At 40.2% G+C, this 22,424-nt stretch overlaps 1 protein-coding gene across 4 annotated transcripts in view; it reads left to right on the plus strand.

Annotated features, from left to right (window-relative positions):
* The window catches only part of MAPRE2 (microtubule associated protein RP/EB family member 2), a 144,176-nt gene that overhangs the window by 105,932 nt on the left and 15,820 nt on the right, over window positions 1-22,424 (plus strand). For all 4 annotated transcript variants that reach the window (XM_058556980.1, XM_058556982.1, XM_058556979.1 and 1 more), the window contains one exon: window positions 855-1,068. In XM_058556980.1, coding sequence (XP_058412963.1) covers window positions 855-1,068 — 214 coding nt within the window. The remainder of the gene's footprint in view (window positions 1-854; window positions 1,069-22,424) is intronic.

Genomic DNA, 22,424 nt, shown 5'->3' on the forward strand with positions numbered 1-22,424 from the left:
GCACTGAATTAAAATTAAGCAATCACACCACATTTTTTTCCTGTCATAATTCTGAAGGATCCTATAAAACCTCTAAAGGAAATACTGATTGGCTCTTTAGGTTGCCAGTAGGAAAGATTACCCCATGAAAAGCTGAGATTCGTCTCAGAAGTTGATGTGAATGCTGGGCACCTCCTCCTCCAGAGTGCTCTCTGTGATTCCCCTAATCAGACTCCATTCCTTTTCCTCTGCACTCCCAGGGCACACTAGCTGAGCTTGTGTGTAGCCCATGAATTACTGGGCCCAAATTGCGGTTAGTTCTTCTCATGCTTGTCTCTCTACATTGTAAACAAACCCCATAGAAGCTCATTTTGTTTCATATGAACTGTTAGACTGGTATATGTTGGCAATGATTTGGATTGTATTCATTTGCACTGTCTAGTGGCTATAATCCTTATGAGTTTATTCCAAGACAACTGGACCAAGTATTACAAAGAAATAAGGAAAATCCATCAATCTTGAAACAGCGCAACATCCCAGGCCCATGTTTTTTGGGGGAGATGCTTTGGCAATAAACATACTATAAGGAGAATCAGCCCTTCTCGACAGCTAAAGATATTCTTTGTTTGGTTTGGTTTGTTCAGAAGAATTAAATATTCTGGGAGAACCAAGAATAACATTTTCATTTAATTTTTCTTTAATATGATGAAAAATTATATGAATTCTAGAATACAGCTGGCTAAGAAGCTGGGAGAGAGACCAGTGGTCATGAATTTGCAGACATGTAGGAAATAGTTATATTTAGGGAACATTTTAGTCGTATTAAATAAAACATCCCTGAGGTTTGTGAGTCACACAGTGATTTTATATTGCAGGTAATTCCAGTGGAGAAGCTAGTGAAAGGGCGTTTCCAGGACAACCTGGATTTTATTCAGTGGTTTAAGAAATTCTATGATGCTAACTACGATGGGAAGGAGTATGATCCCGTTGAAGCGCGACAAGGGCAAGATGCAATTCCTCCTCCCGACCCTGGTGAACAGATCTTCAACCTGCCAAAAAAGTCTCACCATGCAAACTCCCCCACAGCAGGTATTGTGATAGTGAAGTCACAGAGTCACTTTCCTTTTAGAAAGTGGCTCAGACCCTCCTGTGCTTTACTGTGTTTGATTGATTCTTCTGAGCAGTCGGTATGTTAACACCTGGGGATGATTTTTATTGTTGTCTATCTGACCACATTTATCTTCCTAGCAGTGACCTAGATGTAATGAGCCTAATGACCATGATTTGAACTATTAAAAAAGCAAAGCTATTCACTTTATATTATGAAAGCTGGTTGTTAAAATAATACTCCAGGAATAGATTTCATTTTCTGTCTAGTTTTTCTGAGAAATTTCAAGTAGTCTGCTTATATTTTGACTGAAATAGTTTTACTGCTTAATTTCTGGCAGTACAGACCAGAATATGAACTGATTTTATGCCTTTAAATATGGATCATCATCTATAAACTTTCAAAGGAAATTCATGAAATATGCATCCTGTCTCCTGTGTGGGCAGTGCCAATTTTTATGTGATGATATTCAGCAAGACCTCATTTATCCAGCTTTGTCCAAAAGTGAAGTCATTGAGGATGAATGAACTTCGAATTTTTTAAACTTTTGTGGATAAAAACCTTTCTAAAATATAAACATCCTTGCCATAAAAAACAGACTTTACCAGGCAGAATGTGTTCTTGTAAAATTAGGGTCATTATTATAAACACCAGTTGTGATACTGGACAGTTAAACATTGAAATCTTCAGAAACCATTTGTTTCCATCCCATATGTGAAATCAGTAACCTTAATTTTGTAAACAATACAAATTTCTTATGCCCAGCCTCCAATCAGAATGGATTAGAGGGCCGGCCCCCTGGCTTAGCGGTTAAGTGCGCGCGCTCCGCTGCTGGCGGCCTGGGTTCGGATCCCGGGCGCACAACGAGGCACTGCTTCTCTGGCCATGCTGAGGCCGTGTCCCACATACAGCAACTAGAAGGATGTGCAACCATGACATACAACTATCTACTGGGGCTTTGGGGGAAAAATAAATAAATAAAATAAACATACTTTGTTTCAAAAAAAAAAAGAATGGATTAGAAATAGTTATAACAATATAAAATAGATGGTAATCACTTTGTAATCACAATTTTCCTCCCTGTTATGAAATCTTTTTTTTCTGGTTTCATGGTTATGTTCCAGGTAGACTTGAGACCATTGGAAATCTGGCATTATTTAAAAAAAATTTTTTTAAATATACCGAAGATATCAGGACTAACATATCATGATGTCTGCAACTAATTCTCAGGTGGTTCCAGGAAAAAAGTGTGTGTGTGTGTGTGTGTGTGTGTGTGTGTGTGTGTGTGTGTGTGTGGAGAGAGAGAGAGAGAGGAGAGGGAGAAAGAGATAAAGCAAAAGTAGTAAAATGTTAACAATAGGTGAATTTAAGTGGAGGCTATATCAATGTTCATTTTATCATTCTTACAACTTTTCCATAGCTTTGAAGGTTTTCAAAATAAAGTTGGGGATGGGTGGGTAGAATAGGGGTATCTTTTAAATTTTACTGTCTTCCTTGCACTGGGTGTGGGTGATATGATTACATAATTGCTGTTACAAACAGTATTATCTTTTCATTGAGAAAAATAAAAAAGCCATTCTCTTGTTTCTTTTATACATTCATATAATTAGCTTAATATTGTAATTTATTTTCCTTTCCTGTGGCCCCTAACTTTGGAGTCAGACTTGGTTTTAAATGACCACATCTGCCACTGGGGGCAGTTCTTTAACCCCACCCGGCATTAGTTTTCTCATCTGCAAAATAGGGATATGCCTGTTACATCTGTGCACACACACAGACACACAAGAACACACACGTACTGGTACATTAGATGGATTCTTGTTCATCTGGATTAAAATAGTGGTCGTGAAGACGGACAAATATGGGAGATATTTAGGAGATAAAATAGATTGTATATTGGTAATGGATGGACATTAGGGTAAAAGAGAGGGAGTGTCAAGCATGATGTCTTGGTTTGTCTCACACAACTGGATGGATGGTGGTATTGTTCAGGAAGTGCTGAAAGACAACCAGATTTGGGAAAATGTTGTAAGTTTGTTTTGAACATACTGAGTTTGAGATTCCTTTGTGACATCTAAGAGGAGATCTAAATAGGAAATTGTGTGTGGAACTTGGACATTTAATGTTCAGGTAGAAAAGGAAGGGCTTGCATAGGAAGCAGGGAAGATGCCAGAAAGATCAAAGGAAACAAAGGAATGATGTGTCAGGGAAGCAGAAGGAAGGGAGCAGAATGGCCAACAGTATCTTAGAAGTCAAGTAAAATGACGAAAAGAATCCATTGGATTTCTCAACTTGGGGGCCATTCAGTGGAATGATGGGACCAGGAGTGGGTTGAGGAATTGGGGAAGGAAATTAAGACAGCATAAAAATCCAATTTTGAAGCCATAGAATAAAAGAGCCTATGTAGAAAAGAGTAAACTAAGCACTGGTCTTTGGGAATACATACATTTAAACGGCAAGAGGAAGCTGAGAAAAAGATGAACATCGGGAAAAAACAGGAAAGCTCAGCATCAGAGAACAAACAGTAGGAAATTTCTAGATAGAGGGATCACCAACAGTGCCGAATATTAATTGTGGTGAGATCAGATAGGTTGAAGCCTGAAAATAGGCCAAAGAAATCTGACTCCTAGGAGGTGATTAATAATCCTTTAGATAATTGGCCTGTTAAAATGCTAAGTGCATACACCTAGATTGCAGCGACTTAACAAGGGCATGACGAGTGAAGTGGATGCAGTAAGAGCAGATTCCACCTTTAATAAATTTGTCAGGAAAATAAAAACACTTGATTGGCGTGGGGTTAGGGGGAGCTGATGGTAGCTTCAGGAAGTGAGATTGGAGGGAGAATGGTATTGTCCTTGATCCATTCTTGTTTGCTTTTAAGATAAGGCACAATGAGCACATTTGTTAAGAGGAGAGAAAGGTCCACGGAGAAGGAATCATTGAAAACAGGGAAAAGGGGGGGAAATTGGTGGAGCACAACCCTGAAGCTGGAGGGAGAAATGAAGGTCAAGGGCAATGATGGAGGGTTAGAGAGGAAAGGGAGTATTTACTTTTTCAGAACAGAAGTGATGGGGAGAGGTTGGGTAAAAATCAAGCACAAGGAGTTTGGGAAGCAAAAAATTCATGGCGGTTCAAACTGGCCTTCATCTTTTGTCGGGAACTTTCATTAGTCTAGGAGCTATGGTGGAGAAGAGAGGTGGCATGTTTTCCCCAGGGTTGGGGATTCGGCAGGCAGATGGAGTGGGAGGACAAGAAGGTGAGAAAACCAAAGGTGGCTGGTATTTGTCATCTTAAGGTCTTTAGTTTCTATAGCTGTTGATACACAGCTTCATCTTGAACCTCAGCTGCTACTTTTTCAAGTTTTTAGTAGTGAAATTGGACATACCTCAGAATATTTTTCTTCCACAATCATAACGAGTCCTTAAATTGGCACCAACACTCCTACTCCCCTAAACAGAACTGTCATTGTGCTGCCTTGGGCCCGTTTTGTAGGAATTCCCTCATCTGTCTTTGATGAAAGCCACAGAGAAACTCGTGCCATTTTGATAGAAAGAATGTCCATGAACCTGAAAGAGAAGTGTGTATTTTCCAGAGCTTAACCTCTTGAGTGACAAAGCTCAGGAAACACATTATGGTCAACAGATAATAAATTTGTTTTTTAATGTTCCAGAAGGCAGCAATTCCTGAGACTTGTGTTCCTGAAACCTTGACCATGTTTACCTCATTGGTCTTAATCAGGGAGAAAGGATATTTTCAGACGTCAAACCAGCCATTCTCTTTTTAATAAAATATATTCTGACTGTTAATATATTCTGACTGTTGGACATTGTGGGGTATTAAAATTATCCTGTGGAAAAGAATATAGCAACGTATACATTACAGGTAGAACATTGTTTTAAAGCTATAATAGGAGAAAGGCTCCTATAAATACAGTAAGACCTCATTTTTCTAGAGGTCGTGTATCCAACTTTTGGGAAAACAGCCAAGAAAATATAAGCCAAAATGTCTTCTAAGAGTCAGAATAGGTGTTGTAAAATCTGTGCTGTAAGATTCATGCACTTTACTCTTTACACATGAGAGAGTTCCTAGGATACTTATCCAGGGTCTGTTTGCTCTTTCTTAATTTAGACATAATTATAACAAACATGGGGATATGGTTTCTCAGCACATAACTTATTAGGGCAAGGAGTACACTGATATCAATAGAAAGTACAAACATCAGTAAAAGAAGAGCCAAAAACTTAACAAAACCTTACTAAACAGCCCAGTGGCCTGGGATCAAATAGCTCCATGCCTCTCAGTAGCCCTCAGGGTCTATCTGACACCAACACATACTGATAGATAAACTCCGAGTTCCCTTCTAATTCTTAAGATTCTGTTTATTTTCTATTTGTAATCGTCTCCCCCATAAACTATTTTTACAGCCTCTGAACTGGTCTTCCTGCCTGTGGTCTGAAACCATTCAAGGTCATCCTCTTCATACACAAGTCTGATTTTTGTCCATCCAAAACTTAAGACAAAGTGCTCGATGAGGTGAGGGTCAGCTGTCTGGGAAATTCACGTATCTATGTCACAGTTATCTGAGGGATGCCAGGTCAGGTACATTTCAGCAGTAATTTCTGTTCCCACTTCTAAGCCTTGGCCATTTCTTAATTATCTGCATTCATGGAAACAAGCAATGGCTGGTATAATAAAAAAAACTGGAGATGGTCCTCACTTATCTTTTTATTTTTGGCTTTGGAATACTTGATTCATTTTGCAGTGGATTTATGTCTCCCCAAATATTTCCTTAGGCTAATATTAAAATTAAGAGAGGAGATTTTAAAAGTTATCATCACAGTAACAAAACAAAAAAAATTGTAACCTTGTATAGTGATGGATATTAACTAGACTTATGTAGTAATCATTTCACAATACATACAAATACAAAATCATGTTGTACACTTGAAACTAATATAATGTTATATGTCAATTATATCTCAATAAAAAAGTTTTATCTGCATGTCCTGACTACAATACATTAAGAGCAGTAAGTGAAAACTCCAAAGCATCTTGTGTGGCAAAGGGACCATATTAGTGGAAAAATGATCATGGAATTGATTATCCACATGTTGATAATTAAGAAAGGATTGTCTAGGGCCGGCCCCGTGGCTTAGCAGTTGAGTGCTCGCGCTCCGCTGCTGGTGGCCCGGGTTCGGATCCCTGGCGCGCACCGACGCACTGCTTCTCTGGCCATGCTGAGGCCACGTCCCACATACAGCAACTAGAAGGATGTGCAGCTATGACATACAACTATCTACTGGGGCTTTGGGGGAAAAAAAATAAATAAATAAAATTATTTTAAAAAAAAGGAAAGAATTGTCTATGTTGGCAAGAAAAGAATAGTGTTTTTACATAATACAGACTACTTATATAGCCATGCACCACAGGTTGTTTGCTTCTGTATAAAATAGATGTGCTCCACATACTTGGTGCATTCTCTTTTTGTGACAATGTGCTCAATTTTCCTTCCATTTCAGTACAGACACAAGATATTCTTCTATGGATTCAGAGAAGCCATAGAGCAGTTTGGTGTCTGTGTGTAGCTGAGTGACTTACCTGGACTGGGACAAGCTTCAGCATAAGCAGAGGCTGTCACATAGGGTGGATGGCTGTCTGGCGAGTCTTATTCTATCTAAATTCCAGGAATTACTTCTTGAATTGCTTTTGATCTACCAACAAGGAGTATGTATTAAAATACACATTTTCATAATGATAGATATCTATTAAGTGCATATATCATCATGAGTCATGATGTTTGTAAATTTATTGCTATGAGCCATATCTGCAACTCAAGATAGCTATCCAGGGGATCAGATTTTGTGTGTGAGCACTTCACTAAACTTAAAGGAAATTCGAAGTTGCAGTTTCTATAGCAACCGCAGCTTAGACACATTGCAAATTCACATATATTAATGTATTTAAATCAAACTCCCATATACAGATACAGTGTGATGGATTTAGAGTTGCTATGGAAATTGAGTCTGAGCTTCCTCTTTTCCTTAGAGACTTCAGTGTTCCAGCCTTCAAATCAGATTAATGGAAATACTAGAAAAATGGTTTCCAAAAGGAAGCAACCTAAGAAGTATAATAGAATAAAGTATTTGAACAATCGTATTAAATCCCTAACTGGAGAGTTAAATAAATCCTAACAGTGTTTTTCAAAAACTGTCTTGAATGGGGTTCTCTAAGTCTGTTCATACAGCCTTAACAAGATGACCCTGTTTATTGATTTATTTGTGTAGCAGTGTTTTTGCATTTGTTGAGTACCTGTAATCTAAGTAAGCATTGCCTGTCACCTTTTTTGGGGAAAGAAGAGCTGCTTTTACTTTCCCAAAAAGTTTGTTTTGTTTTTTAGGACAGGCAGTGAACCGTAGCAGGTTATAGTGGTTTTTATTTGTGTTCTGATCTTGATCTTATAGCCCAGAATAAAGTCTCTTGGTCAGCATACCACATGCACTTGAAAAGAATATGTATTCTGCAGTTGTTGGTTGTATAGTGTTGTAGAAATATCAATTAGATCAAGGTAGTGGATAAAGTCATTCAGATCCTCTATGTTTTTACTGATTTTTGTTGTCTAGTTCTAACAAGTTCTGCAAAGAAGGTGTAGGCGTTGATTGTGGGAATTGTCTATTTTTCCCTTTAGTGATCTCAATTTTTGTTTCCTGTATTTAAGGCTCTGTTATTAGGTACATGAATATTTATGATTGTTAAGTCGTCCTGATGAATTGACCTTTTATTTTATGAGCCATCTCTCTTTATCTTTGGTAATTCTCTTTGTCTTGAAATCTGTTTTATCTGATATTAATATAGCCATTCCAGCTTTCTTAGGCTTACTATTTGCATGGTATATCTTTCTCCATGATAGGTTAAATTTCCACCTATCTTTGTCTTTGTTTAAAGTGTTTCTCTTGTAAACAGCATATAATTGGATCTTGTGTTTTTATTCATTCTGATAATCGCTGGACATTGGAGTGTCCAGTCCATTAACACTTAATGTTAATTTTTGATTTGGATTTAAATCTACCACATTATCATGTTTTTTCTGCTTGTTCCCTCTGTTTTTTGTTTCTGTTTCCCCTTTCCTGTTGTCTTCTGGATTTTTAAAATATTTTTTAGCGTTCCATCTTAATTTAGCTCTTGCGGTTTTTTTTTTTTAATAATTTTTATTTATTTACTTTTTTCCCCCAAAGCCCCAGTAGATAGTTGTATGTCATAGCTGCACATCCTTCTAGTTGCTGTATGTGGGACGCGGCCTCAGCATGGCCGGAGAAGCGGTGCGTCGGTGCGCACCTGGGATCTGAACCTGGGCCTCCAGCAGCGGAGCGCGCGCACTTAACCACTAAGCCACGGGGCCGGCCCAGCTCTTGGGTTTTTAACTATACCTCTTTGCATTAATTTTTTTAGTGGTTGCTCTAAGGATTATAATATATATTCTTTTCATAGTGTACTAAAATTAATATTGTACCAGTTCAGGTAAAATGTGAAACCCTTGCAACCCCTCCCCCCACTATCTTGTCATAGTTGTCATATGTATTACATCTACATACATTATAAACCCCCCAAGACAATGTTACAACGTTTGCTTTAAACCAATACTGTCTAATGCGGTGGCTTCTGAGCACTTGAAATATGCTTATTCTGCATTGGAATGTGCTGTTATGTATGAAATGAATGCTGGATTTAGAAGACTTATTGTGAAAAAAATAACAAAATATCTAATTAATAATTTTTATACTAATTACATGTAGAAATTTTAATTTGTATATATTGTATATATTTTGCATATATTAAAATTAGTGTATTTTTTTACTTTTTTGATGTGGCTCTTAGAAAATTTTAAGTTACGTGGTTCATGTTACATTTCTATTAGGCAGTGCTGCTTTAAACAGTCATGTATTTTCAAGAAATTAAGAGAAAAATTGTTTATTTTTCATATATTTACTCTTTCCAATTTTCTTCATTCATTCCTAAACCTCTGAGTTCCCTACTGGTTTCGTTTCTCTTCAGACTGAAGAACTTTCTTTAGCATTTCTTATAGAGCAGGTCCAATGGCAACATTTATAAATGTCTTTATTTCACCTTAACTCTTGAAGAGTATTTCACCAGATAAAAAATTCAAGCAGATATTTTCTTTCTTTCTTTCATTAAGCACTTTAAAGATGTTGTTCCACTGTCTGTGGCCTCAAAGATAAGAAGTGCATGTTCATTCTAGTCATTCTTCCCCTGTATGTAATGTGTTGTTTTTCTCTGGGTGCAGTCAAGATTCTCTCCTTATCTCTGGTTTTCAGTAGTGTGACTATGATGTGTCTAATCATCGTTCTCCTTGAATTTATCTTATTTTGGAGTTCATTAAACTTCTTAAATCTGTAAGTTTATGTCTTTTACCATATTAGGGAAGTTTTCAGCCATTATTTTTTCAAATATTTTTTCACCCTCATTCTCTCTATCCTGTCCTTCTGGGACTCCGTTTATCCATACGTTAGAGCTTTTGAAATTATCTCACAGGTCCCTGAGGCTCTGTTTGTGTTTTTTCCAGTCTTTATTGTCTGTCTTCTTTAAATGTTTTCTATTGATATATCTTCAAGTTTACCCTCTTTTTCCTCTGTCATCTCCATTCTACTATAGAGCGTATTTTTTAATTTCAGTTATTGTATTTTTCTGTTTCAAGTTTTTCATTTTCTTTCTCTCTTGAGCTTGCCTACCATTCCATTCATTATGAGCATACTTTACTGAGCATGGTTATCATAGCTGCTTTAAAGTCCTTGTCTGCTAATTCCACCATTATGACCTTCTCACAGTTGGCATCTGTTGATTGTCTTTTCCTTTGGGAATATGTCATTTTCTGGGCTCTTTATATGTTCAGTAATTTTGGATTGTATCCTAAACATTGTGATGTTATGTTGCAGAGACTCTGGATTTTGTTATATTGCTCTAAAAAGTGTTGATGTTTATTATTTAATAGGACTTAACTCAATTAGAGTCCAAGTAAAAAGTATTCAAGTTAAATCTCATTCAAGGGGTCCTAACATTGGCCGCAGGCCTGTGCCTTCATGCTCCTTTTCCTTATTATCACCAAGATGCAAGTTTCCATTTACTTTTTGAGAAACTCCACCCTTTAACCACAAATGTTGGTCTCACCCCAGAGTCAGCATTTACTCCATTAAATGCATTTTCCCCATATCTGCTCTTTAGACTATAACAGTCCATGATGGCATTTGACTTCCCAGAGCCCCGTAGGGTAGGCACAGTCACCCTTTTTGTCCCTTTATGGTCTTTCCATCAAGATGAGTCATGCCTATTTATAATTTCCCAGTGTGTACCTGCTTGATACTGCTATCTCACAGTCCCCAGTCATCTAACCACGTACTCACCTATCCACATCCCTACTTACTTCTTTAAGGGTCAGATGTTAATTTTCAGAGATCATGCAATATTAACTCAAAACAAGGAAGAGATGCATTTTTCTTACCAGCTCCATAATTAACAAGACTTCTTTTCATATAGATGTTAGCACTTCTTCTTATATGAACAATGTTTTTACCTTTCTCTCAATCCCTCATATATCAGCATTGCATCCCCTTGGCCTGTTCATATTAAGAAACCATACTATTGCTAAGCTGCATACCAGTTAATGGCTGATCCCTTAGCTACATTTAGATCTGGAGAAAATGGAAAGAAACACGTATAATGGCCCAATTTATTAAATTCTTAGAGGACATCCTCTACTCCCTAGAAGGAGAAGAGTATTTGTGGTTTTGTCCCTCCAGTTACACATCTTTCATGTGTAAGATAGATATAAGATATACTGCTAGCCACTGGGATGCTTTTCTTCTCAAAGAGTAATTAAAACTGTGTTTCCCTATCTATAATGATAAAATCACAGCATAAAATAGGAGCAGTGCTCTGCGTTGCTGGGATATTGGATATCTGTGAGTTTGGAATATTGGGCACAGAGAGGAGCAAAAAGTCTTGAAGAATTCAGGAGCTTCAGATAGGAATTTTCTGGCAGTGTCTATGGAAGAGCCCAAGAGCTTCTTCCTAGGAAGAGCCATGCCTAATTTGTTTCCAGCCTAATTTGTTTGCTTACTGAGACAGCGTCTTTGACAGAGGATTTACTAATTCAATTTGCAATTTTTAATTATTTTGGCTTTTTGGAATCAAAGAGTGTCATAGTTTTAAAGAAAACTCGAATTTTTTAAAACTTAAAGATAAAAACCTATAAAATGTTGTGTTACTATTGTATAACTCTTAAAATGTAAATATATGAATATAATTTTTTCATGAAAGTTAGGGAAAAGGAAAACATTTAAAATGTACAGGGAGTCATCAGATATAGAGGAGGGGTTAGCAAATATTTGAGTACATACTAAGTACCAGCTATTGTTCTAAGCACTTAATATGTATTAGCTCAATTTAGCTTCACAACAATCCTAAATGGTAGATAGTATCATTACTCCCATTTTAGAGTTGAGGAAACTGAGGCACAGAGAGGCTCATTAATTTGCCAGGGTCACACACTAGAAGTAGGGAACCAGAGACTTGAAGCCTGACCTTGTGATTCCAGAGCCCACACTCTTTAGTCATTATATTATATTGTCTCTCTCAAATATCATGGATATGGTTTTGTTTTATGTTCTTATCTCCTCCTCACACTATACTGAACCACAGTGAATTTTCACAAACCAAATTCAAATTGCATGGTGTATGGAGGATATAGAAGGCTCTGCAGTGTTGCATAGGCTGTAAACAGAATACATGCTCTTCTATTTGGATGGCATTTATTTTTAAAAATAGTAGTAATTTTTAAAAGTTCAAAAACATTCCCATTCATCTTTGCAACGGGCTCTTGGGTGAGAATTACTATGTTTTATCTACATTTGTAAATGCAGGAAACGTTAAGCCACTTGTTCCAGGCCTCTTATCAGCCCCAAAGCAGAAATGTGTATAAAGCCCAGAATACTGAGCCTAGATTCGTAGGATTACTAATGTTTTTTTGTGTGTGTGTGTGTGTGAAGAAGATTAGCCCTGAGCTAATATCTGTTGCCAATCCTCCTCTTCTTGCTGAGGAAGATTGGCCCTGGGCTAACACCCATGCCCATCTTCCTCTACTTTACATGGAACGCCGCCACAACATGGTTTGACAAGCGGTGCGTCAGTCCGCGCCCAGGATCCGAACCCACGAACCCTGGGCTGCTGAAGCGGAGCAGGCAAACTTAACCACTATGCCACTGGGCTGGCCCCTAATCTCTGATTTTTTAATCCTTCAATTCAAATAATTCCCTGAGTAGATGGCCTGGGTGATTTCAAAGTGAAGAGTAAGCCCCTCAGACAAAACTGGCATATATTTCAGCATATACCATACTCTTTCCTCACACAGGACTTTGCAGAAGAGGGCCAATGGCCTCCACTGATGTCCCACCTGCCCCTGGGAAGCAAGCCATCCTAGCCCTTTTGTAAACAGCCTTGGGTCCTTTCGTAACCAGCATTGGGTCATTCTTATACAGCTTCTCCCTATATATGTTAAAATATTAATTGTTTCCGCAACTAAACCACATGTATTGCTCTGATGGGTCATTCCTTTTCTCTCCATAGGTATAATAACTTGGCATTTTGGTTCTCAGCCTTGACAGGCCTCAGAGGGCAATGACTTAGCATTTGTTCTCAGTTTCCATAAGCAGAATATCACAGATCACCAGTGAACCTATTTTTCTTTGTTATTGGTGCCTTTCTTTGTCTCTTGATGTGCTGAGTGAGAATAGAAAACAGTTTTGAGTTGAAGAATTTTCTAGACTCGCTTTGAATTGGGTTAACTAAACTGGCAACCAATTCTGTCTTGTCTAATCATTGTTTCCCCATTGCCTGACACAGTGAAGTTTCCCACTTAGTATTTGTTGAAATGATTTAAATTGAATCACTGCAGTGTCCATTTAAAGCAAGAGAGATGTAGTACTTAAGCCAACACACTGCTGTTTTTGAAGTTCTCTCCAATAATCTCCATCACCTGAGGAGCCCCTTGTACTGTAGCTTAGAAAACAGCATGGTGCACTACACAGTAGCTCAGAAAATATTTCTTTTTTTTTTTTTTTTTTTTTTGTGAGGAGGACCAGCCCTCAGCTAACATCCAATGCCAGTCCTCCTCTTTTTTTTTTTTCTGCTGAGGAAGACTGGCCCTGAGCTAACATCCGTGCCCATCTTCCTCTACTTTATATGGGACGCCGCCACAGCATGGCTTCACAAGCGGTGCATTGGTGCATGCGCACTTAACAGCTAGCACCACCAGGCTGGCCTTCAGAAAATATTTCTTAAACAATAGTTTCTATTTCTTGGATTCCTTGCCCTTTCTGTGAAAGCTTTACTTGAATTCTCATTCAGTCTCTCAACAAATATTTGTTAAGGCACTGTAAGAGGTTCTGGAGACATACAGTGATTTAAGGAAGTTACAGCCTAGTGGGGAAACCTGATGACAAACAGACAATAACAGTAAAGTGAGTGGTATCAGGGTGTATATAGGAAGACCACCAGAGCTGGTTTTATGTATTCTAGAAAGGTTTCTTGAAAAGAGTGAGGTTAGACAAAGACTTAATGAATGAGTAGAAGTTAGGCCAGTGAAGCGTATGGAAAAGAACACTGCAAGCTGAAAGATCAGAATGTTGAAGTCAAAAGAGAATGTGCTGTATTCAGTGAAGTGTATGTTCTGTGTAGTTATTGAGATGTGAGGCTGCAGAGGTGAGCAGGGCCCTTGTATAATGAGTTAAGAGGTCATATTCAGGTTCTGTTGCTGCAAAACAACTACTACAAATTTAGCAGCTTAAGACAACACACATGTATTGTCTCACAGCTTCTGAAGTCCAGGCCGAGCTTAGCTGTGTTCTGTGCTTTAGAATCTCACCAGGCTGCAGTCCTGGTATCTGTTGGGGCTGTGGTCTTATCAGAGGCTCACCTGGGTGAAGCTCCCTTGGGTTGTTGACAGTTTCCTTGAGGCTGCAGGACTGAGGCTTCTGTTTCTTGCTGGAAGCTGCTTCAGTTCCCAGAGGCCACCTCCATTTCCTTGCCATGTAGGTTTTTCCAACTTGGGTGCATACTGTATAGCAGCTTACTTCTTCAAGGCCAGTAGGGGAAGTCTCTCTGGTGTATCTACAAGCAAAAGAGTCATATATAGAGTACCATAAATCATGGGAGTGACATCCCATCACCCTTGCCATATTCTATTGGTTAGAAGCAAGTTATAGGTCCCACCCTCACCCCAGGGTAGAGGACTACACAAAGGTGGGAACACCAGGAGGTGCCAATCATTGTGAGGGAGAGGGGTCACCTTAGCATCTGTCAGTCACAGAGGTTTACACTTATTATAATATAATGAGAACTGTTGGGAGTCATTGAAAGGTTTTAAATACAAGTTTACTCTGTGATATAGAGAACACCTGGAGAGGGTACAATTACAATCCAGAAGACTAGCTAAGAAGCTGTTGCAGCAAACCATGTAGGAGAGGAGGGTGGCCTAAATACAGGTCACGGCCACGGGTTATAGAGACTTTAAAGAGATATAATCAACAAAGCTTGATGATGATTGGATATGAGAAGTAAAGGAGGGAGGAAGCCAAGGATAAATGTTGCACAAGGTTCTGGCTTGATGGTTGGCGAATGGAAGCAGAGAACCTGGAGCTGGAGCTGACTGAAGTAGAGGAGAGTGGATGATTCAAGTGGGGCTCACCTCTGGTTCTCTTCTCCCTGAGCTCTAGCTGCTCTGTGGCCTCAGACCACGTCTCTCTGCAAGGGAGTGTGGGTATGATAGTGTTAATGGAGCACAACAGACTTGCCACCATCAGAAAAACAACCTAAAACACTGGTCTTGCCAATGGAGTCAGTAGGACTCTGACTGGACATTGCAAAGTAATTAAGTACTTGTGTTCCCCAAAATGGCCGTCTTGGTCCGTAAGGTTTTTGCTTAAATGACTGCTCTATACCAGGAGCACAGTGACACCATGATGTTGTTGTCATGGGAACGCCTATGTGTCTTTACTCAATGTCTGGCTCAGCTTGTTGGGCTCTTTGAACCACTAGCTTTCCTTATTGCTGCAGGAAACAGGCAAGGGAGTGCTCCCTTAAATTATTGCTGGGACTTGGGTGTGTAATATTTTCATGCAGGTGAGGGATCCTGACCATTTCTAGAGAGAAGTTGCTTTGAGAACATTTAAAATCAAGAATTTGAACTAAGATAGTAATTGGTTGGCACCTAATGTGTTTCAAAGCACGCTTAATTTTCTACCGAGATGTGAGAGCTATGAAAAGTCAGTTTATCAAAAGAAATATACACCATGTTCCAATAACTATTTAAAAAGTTAGAATTTTTAATACTTGAGCCATTTCAACTTGAGGAGTTCTTTCCTGCATCTTTTTTTTCCCTTATGAAAAATTCTCTGAAACCAGACTGACTCAAGCAGAGCCTGGAAAATACTGGAGAATCACATGATGGCTAAAAATAAGCACATCATCTCCAGCAGGGACGGTAACCAGGGCAGAAGTAACTCGGTTCGTGAATGCTCCTAGGGGCTGGGCATGCTCAGTGGAGTCAGGCCCTCTTGCCCATCGCAGGGGCAGGCTTTGTGACCGCTGGTCAGGGCAGGGGAGGCTCAGGCACTGTAGCCATCGGTGCAGCGGCAGCCACACCTTTGCTAGACCCTTGACTTTCAGTGTAGCTCACTGGCAGAGCCAGTTACACTATGTAATGACCCTTGAACAGTGGACTGGGAGGGACACAGGCTGACTCATAATTCTTGTCACTGCCTACTTTTCCTTCAGCCCTCCCCTTGGAATTAGTAGCAGATGCTGTTAATCACAGAATGTTTTTTTGTGGCTGTTCACGTTTCAAAATGTAAGTTGCATAAAATGGCCGGACATTTGGTGCCTGTTCTATAGGGTATATAATAGATTTCTAAATTGTAGCACTGTAAATACTTTACCAAAACAAAACTTGTCTTGAGCACTCACTGCTCATACTCAGGGGAATTCTTACAGTAGCCCCCTAACTGGCCGTTCTGCATCTGCCCTCACCCCCCTACAGTCTGTTCTCCACACAGCAGGCAAGAGTGAGCCTTCTAAAACCGAAGGCAGATTATGTCACTCTTCTGCTCAAGACCCTGCAGTGGCTTCCCTTCTCCCTCAGAATGAAAGCTGACCTCCTAACAGTAGCCTGTGAGGTCCTGCATGACCTGTCCCTGCCAGTCCCCTCTCAGACCGTCTCTCCTCCTGCAGTGCCCCATGCTCGCTCTGCTCCAGTGGGAGGCAGGGCCCTTGCGCTGACATTAGGCCATCCCTTTGCCTGGAATGCTCTGCGCCTGGCTGTCCAGCAGGCCAGCTTCATCTCTCTCAGGTCTTTGCTCAAATCTCACTTTCTCAACGAGGCCTTGAAGAAGTAAGGGTTACTCCTGCAACTGGCATGTCCCTTGCGGGGATCCTGGAAGTTGTGACTATGGAGTTGTTACAAGAGATGTTGGCTTCTGTGAGGAATGGGACTTGTGCGCCAGGGGGACCCCCACACATGCCTGGTGTAGATCTCGCCTCCTTGCCTCTGTGCTGCAGGACTTCCACCAAGAGGACTTGGTGTTCCTGACCCCTGTCCTTCTGAGTGGACTCAGGCCAAGTGTGGCCCATGGAAGTCCTGTGGGTCTGAGTGAGGAGTTGAGACCATGGTCTTCATGGTGGATGCTCAGGCCGTCCCTGAAGGTCCTGTTTAAAACGGTCACTCACCTGCTCCTACCGGGCACTCCTTACCCCTGCCCTGCTCCACCTGTCTCTTTTCCATAGCATTTACTTTCTAGTTTATTATGTCACTTATTAATTTATTACGTTATTTATTATCTAATTCCCCCTGTTAGAATGTAAATTCCACAAGGACAGACATCTTTGTGTTTCATTCATTGTTTTATCCCAAGTGCCTATGGCTTGCCAGGTACACAGTAGGGGTTCAGTAAATATTTGCTGCGTGAATGAATCGATCAGGGTCATTTAAGAGGGAGCACAGAGACTTGAGCTTCAGCTCACTGATTTTCAAGATAGTATGGAATGGGGGACCTATGCCTTGGAGCCCACTGGTAGATATGGGTTATTAAATTTTTATAAAGATTTTCTTGAAATAAAATGTCTCATTTCCTTATTTCAGCAGTTTACTTTTTATTTTGTCTAGAAATGGGAAGCCTGTGTACTTTTTCATCATTAGTTGTATCAGGTCTCATTTGCTGAGTAATAATAATGTAAGCTAACATTTATTGACCTCTTACTCTGTGCCAGACTCTTGTGTGAGAACTTTCCATGTATTAACTCATGTGCTTTTCCCAGCTCTGGGAATGGGCGCTGCCATTCCTATCTTAAACATAAAGAAATCCAAGTGGCAGCAAAAGTCACCCTAGCCAACAAGTAGCAGAGCCAGGATTCCTATGAAGCCCACCTGGCTGCAGGGCCCCCACTCTTAACCACTGCCTCTCTAGGGGCAAGATGGAGGATACCCAACTCCATGCCAGGTCGTCATTCCCACAGATTAATATGGTTCATGCTTGGCTGTATGGAGCCGCCCCAAGCTGCTCAGAAGAGGAGCTGCCCATGTTTATGAGCTGACACTGAAGTAGGAGAGCCAAACTTGGCCACTGGCTGCACTAGTAGGACAGAAGCCATAAAGGCTATGAACTACTAATTTCAGAATAAAAACTAACCTCTTAATGATCTCATGAATCAGGGCATCCCAGAACCCTGTTAAAGTTCCATTTTGGACTGAACTACTGAGCTGCTCTCTTTGCCCTCAGAGCAGATTACAGAATCTACAAAGTGAAGGTATGGAGCCGCTTTTGAAGGAAAGGATTAGATCTTGAATTTGCAGTGATCAGAATTATGTGGGAGCTGTCAGTTTTATTGCTCTGGTGTCAGTCACTTAGAAGACCCTCTTTCTGTGGGTATTCTCTCTTCTCATCAGTCCCAGGCCCATAATTTTTCCTACAGCAGTGGCCTTGTTTACATATTTATTTTAACCGAGCTCATTATCTCAGTTAAAAATAAAATCTTTTTGCCAAGGTAAAGGGAATAAGGAAGTGATGTCAATCTCTCCACAAATAGTGTAGATGCAGTGTTATCTTCTGGCGTGTTTCAGTTCTGTGGAGTTTCGTTTTGTTTTTGAGATATAATTGACATATAACATATTTCCGGTGTACAACATAATGATTAGTATTTGTATATATTGCAAACTGATCATCACAAAAAAGTCTAGTTAACACCCATCACCACACATCATGACAATATTTTTTCTTGTGATGAGAACTTTTAAGATCTACTCCCTTAGCAACTTTGAAATATACAATACAGTATTATTAACTATAATCACCATGCTGTACTTTACATCCCCAGGACTTATTTTATTTTATAACTGGAAGTTTGTACCTTTTGACCCCCTTCACCCATTTTGCCCACACCCCACCTCTGTGGGGTTTTTGAGTGAGAAGGACCCAGGGGTGAAGGGAATGTTCTCTCAATGTAAGGAAGTAGTTGGGGATGACCGGAAGAGTGGTTGCTTCCTGTGTGTGTGTGCGTTTGTTTTTAATGTCTCTGTGGTTCTTGTCAACAGTATTAATGTCATATTTTTAGCTCCTCTATTTATGATTTTGGCAGAGAGAATACAGTAGATTATGTGAGAAGAATTTCTAAATTCCATCAGAGCCCTGGCCATGAAGGATAAGTCAAGTACAATGCTTTATTTGCTTCACCATTCTGAATTCATTGGGCCTCATATGCCTGGAATGTTGTAGCATTTTCCATAAACATTAAGCAAGCTACTAATTATTGACATTAGACACGGCGATGCTCTGGCTTCAGTAAGGCAATGAATCAGGCCACTCTTTGTTTTTTACAACTATGGTTAAAATGTCTTAGAATCATATTTATACCCCAAATCCTAAAGGCATTAATTAAGATACAACTGCTCAAAGACTGGCATTGTAAATCATGTCCATATCCAATGGGTAAAGTCAGAGAATTACAGGGACTTGTCCAGAATTTATGTCTATTTTCCTCTGCTTCTGAAACTCCTTTTTCTTTTGAAAGGGAAAATTAGGGAGGGCGAGAAGAGCTTGAGGGAAAAATGATTCTTATAAAACAGGGCTACCACTAATTATGTTTTCAGGACATCGTCAAATGCAGCTTAGAAAAAAATTGAAATGTTTGATAGCTGCAAGAAAAAAAACCTATATCTGTATTAGAGCCAAAGTAGCTGCACTCTCTTTAAAAGCCATTGTGTAAATGTTTTTCACATAAGCAGCAGAAAGGCCTGGGAAGGCAGAGAAGTGAAATCATCGGTGGACCAGGCAGCATTCTAGGAAGCAGGAAGGCAGCTCTTGAGGACCGCAGTATCTAAAGCCAGGATTGGATGCTATCAAGGACATTATGGGGTCACTTCACAAAATTGCCATACAAATGGTAGCTTACACAGAGGTATTATATCAATGTTAAATTTACTGACATTGATAACTACGATTTTCTGATAATGTCCTTATTATAGCGGCCCAGGTAAGTGGGAAAAGACTCTCTCGAGCCCCCAGAAGCTGGGCACACTTTAGAGAATGGTTGTTTAAGAGAAGACAGTAAGATTTTTAAAGCAAATAAAGAAAAACTTAGTTCTTAACTGTCTAAAGAGGGTGATATACTTTAAAATATTGTCTACTATTATTATTCTAAAAAGTAAACCATGAAATCATTAAAGATAATCAACAAATGGTTTTGTTTTCATTTTTATAAATTTTAGTATTTAGTATTTCTTAGTGTATGTTAATTGTGTGATAGCTGTGAGGGGGAAATTACTTCCATATCAAATTACAGCCTGTGATGATTTAAAGAGCTCACTTGACATTCTTTTGAAAATGAGCTTTTTAGTTTAACCCTTAATTGTATGGTTTTTTAAAACTCTAAACCCCTAAATATACTAAGATCTTCCCCATGTCTTTCCTGTTCTTTCATTTCTTGGCATTTATTCATTAGAAGGTATAAATGTACAGGTAACTAGTCCTGATCTCTCATACCCTCGTTCATCAGATGTTGATTGCCCTCTATTATCAGTTTCTTTCCAAACAACTTAATTAGAATTTCAAAACCCCTCTAATTTTAAATTCCAAATACTAATTACTTAGAGGATCTTTTATTAAATTTTTCAAATTTGTTTTCTGTTCCTTTCTCTGTCCAGGCTGCCCCACACCTGTAGTTAGTGACTGTCAAGGGAGGGCGGGGAGCAGAAGCTTGTCTTTCACCCCTCGTGTAGCGTTATAGGTGGTGGGGCGTGGACCAAGCCCCCTCTTCTCCACCATCCCTGCCCTGCCCGGCAGCAGAGGACGCCAAGTCTGATTTTTATTGCCTTTACCTTTCTCATCTTGAGGAGACCCACAAGCTGCACGCATGTGTGCCAGGGTGAAAGACCTGGGCCTCTGCGCCCCAGCTGACCTTGACAGGATCCATGAAGCACAGATGTCGTTTTAAGGCAGAGACTCTGAACCACAGTCTGGCCATTCAGACCCCCACAAGCATATTTAAGTTGGGCTCTGTCGATAGCAAGGGATGTGTTTCTTCAAGAAAAAACGGGGTTTCCCTGTGAGGCTACGTGTGGCTGGAACCGGGACAGCAGTAACTGCGGCAGCTCAGGCCTCTCTGCTGTGAGCCACAAGGTGTGTCCTCCGTGGCCGTCTGCCAGCTTCCTCCGCTTATTCATCGTCTCTCTTCCCTGGTAACTTGGCCCTGCACGGGGCTTTGGCTTCCCATGACCCCCTCTACTTTTACTTCATAGCAAATATTTCATGTTTTTTTCAGGCTGCATTTGATGATGTCCTGAAAATATAATTCATGGTAGCCCTGTTTTACAAGTAATCAGCTTCTATTCCTTCCATGTTTTTCTTTTAAAATTCACATGCGACTGGATAAGGCAGAGTATAAGAACATGAGTGTGTCTGATGAAGCCAGCTCAGTTATTACAGCCAGCCAGATCATAGGTGCTGACCTGCCTAGAGAGGGACTGCCCGGGTGGGCGGTGGGTTGCGTGCTCTCTAGGGAAGCCACTTCTGCAGCGCTCTTTCCTTCAGAAGAGGCAGTGAACCTGACAGAGACTCTGACAGCCTGGCACAAACCACTTTGCTCCTTCCTACTCAGAGTTAACCATTTACTGACTGAATTTACCCACTTGAACTATTGTCCCAATTCCTAAGTAATAATGCAAGGGGATCTTGAAAGGAAACCAAGTAAGAGATCTCTTTCTGGGAGGCTGTTGATTTTTGTTTGGTTTCCTTTGTGTATTGCTGGCTCTTCCTGTCAGCGACTTTGATGTTGGCATCAGCTCCTTGAGCTTTCTCTGATATTTCTACTGTGGATAGATGCCTCTCCTAGGGGTTGTTTAATGAATTATAGAAACTTTTATTGAGTGTCTCCTCTGGGTCAGGCACTGTGAGGCCATAGGAACACAGAGCATAAGCAAAACAGATGCAGCTCCTACCTTGTGGAGTTTGTCTAATAGGAGAAGTAGGCATTAGATAAATAACTACACCATTACAGTTGATAGGCGCTAGGCAGAAAGTGTTCGGGGTGCTGTGGCCTCTCAAAGCAGCGACATCTACGCTGATGACATGAGAGATGGTAGACTTAGTCACGCAGAGGAGGGGAGGAGGAGGGTTTCAGGCAGAGGGAATACAGCCCGAATCGCACTCTATGGTCATGTAGTCTAGAACACTGCTTTGTTCCTGAGAATGCTGAGCGTGGCCATGTCTCGGCGTTCTTAGACAGATGACTGTGACTCGCACGAGACCATGAGCTCCTGGAAAGCAGGGATCTCCAGTCCGTGGCTCACAGTAGGCACTTAGTAAACATGTATTTAGTAAATAAGATGTGTTGATCACAGACAGTCTTTGAGCTGCTTTCTGTTAGATTTTCTTTATATTAAAATATGATGTATTGTTTATAAAAAGATCTGAAGTAACTTGATTTTTCAAAAGCTGCTTCCCTAGCTAGGCTGGCTGGTGGCTGCCCTCAGAGAAGCCTCTTTGCCAGGTCAGCATGTCCTCCCCTGGCTCCCCTGCTGTTCTCCACATTGTTTTCTTTACCCCGTTTGTTCGGCCTTCAGTTAGAGAGCCTGGCCAATGGGACATGGAAGTAGTGTTCCAGCAGTGTTTTATATGGCCTTCTACAGAGATAAAGGATCCTTGCAAATGTATAAGAATCACAAATACAGCTCTCTAGAATCCTTGGGACATTCTTCTGCATAGGTGAGGTTTCCAGTCACTGA

The sequence above is a fragment of the Diceros bicornis genome, chromosome 16, assembly GCF_020826845.1.
Source record: "Diceros bicornis minor isolate mBicDic1 chromosome 16, mDicBic1.mat.cur, whole genome shotgun sequence".
In the NCBI taxonomy this organism is placed as follows: domain Eukaryota; kingdom Metazoa; phylum Chordata; class Mammalia; order Perissodactyla; family Rhinocerotidae; genus Diceros; species Diceros bicornis.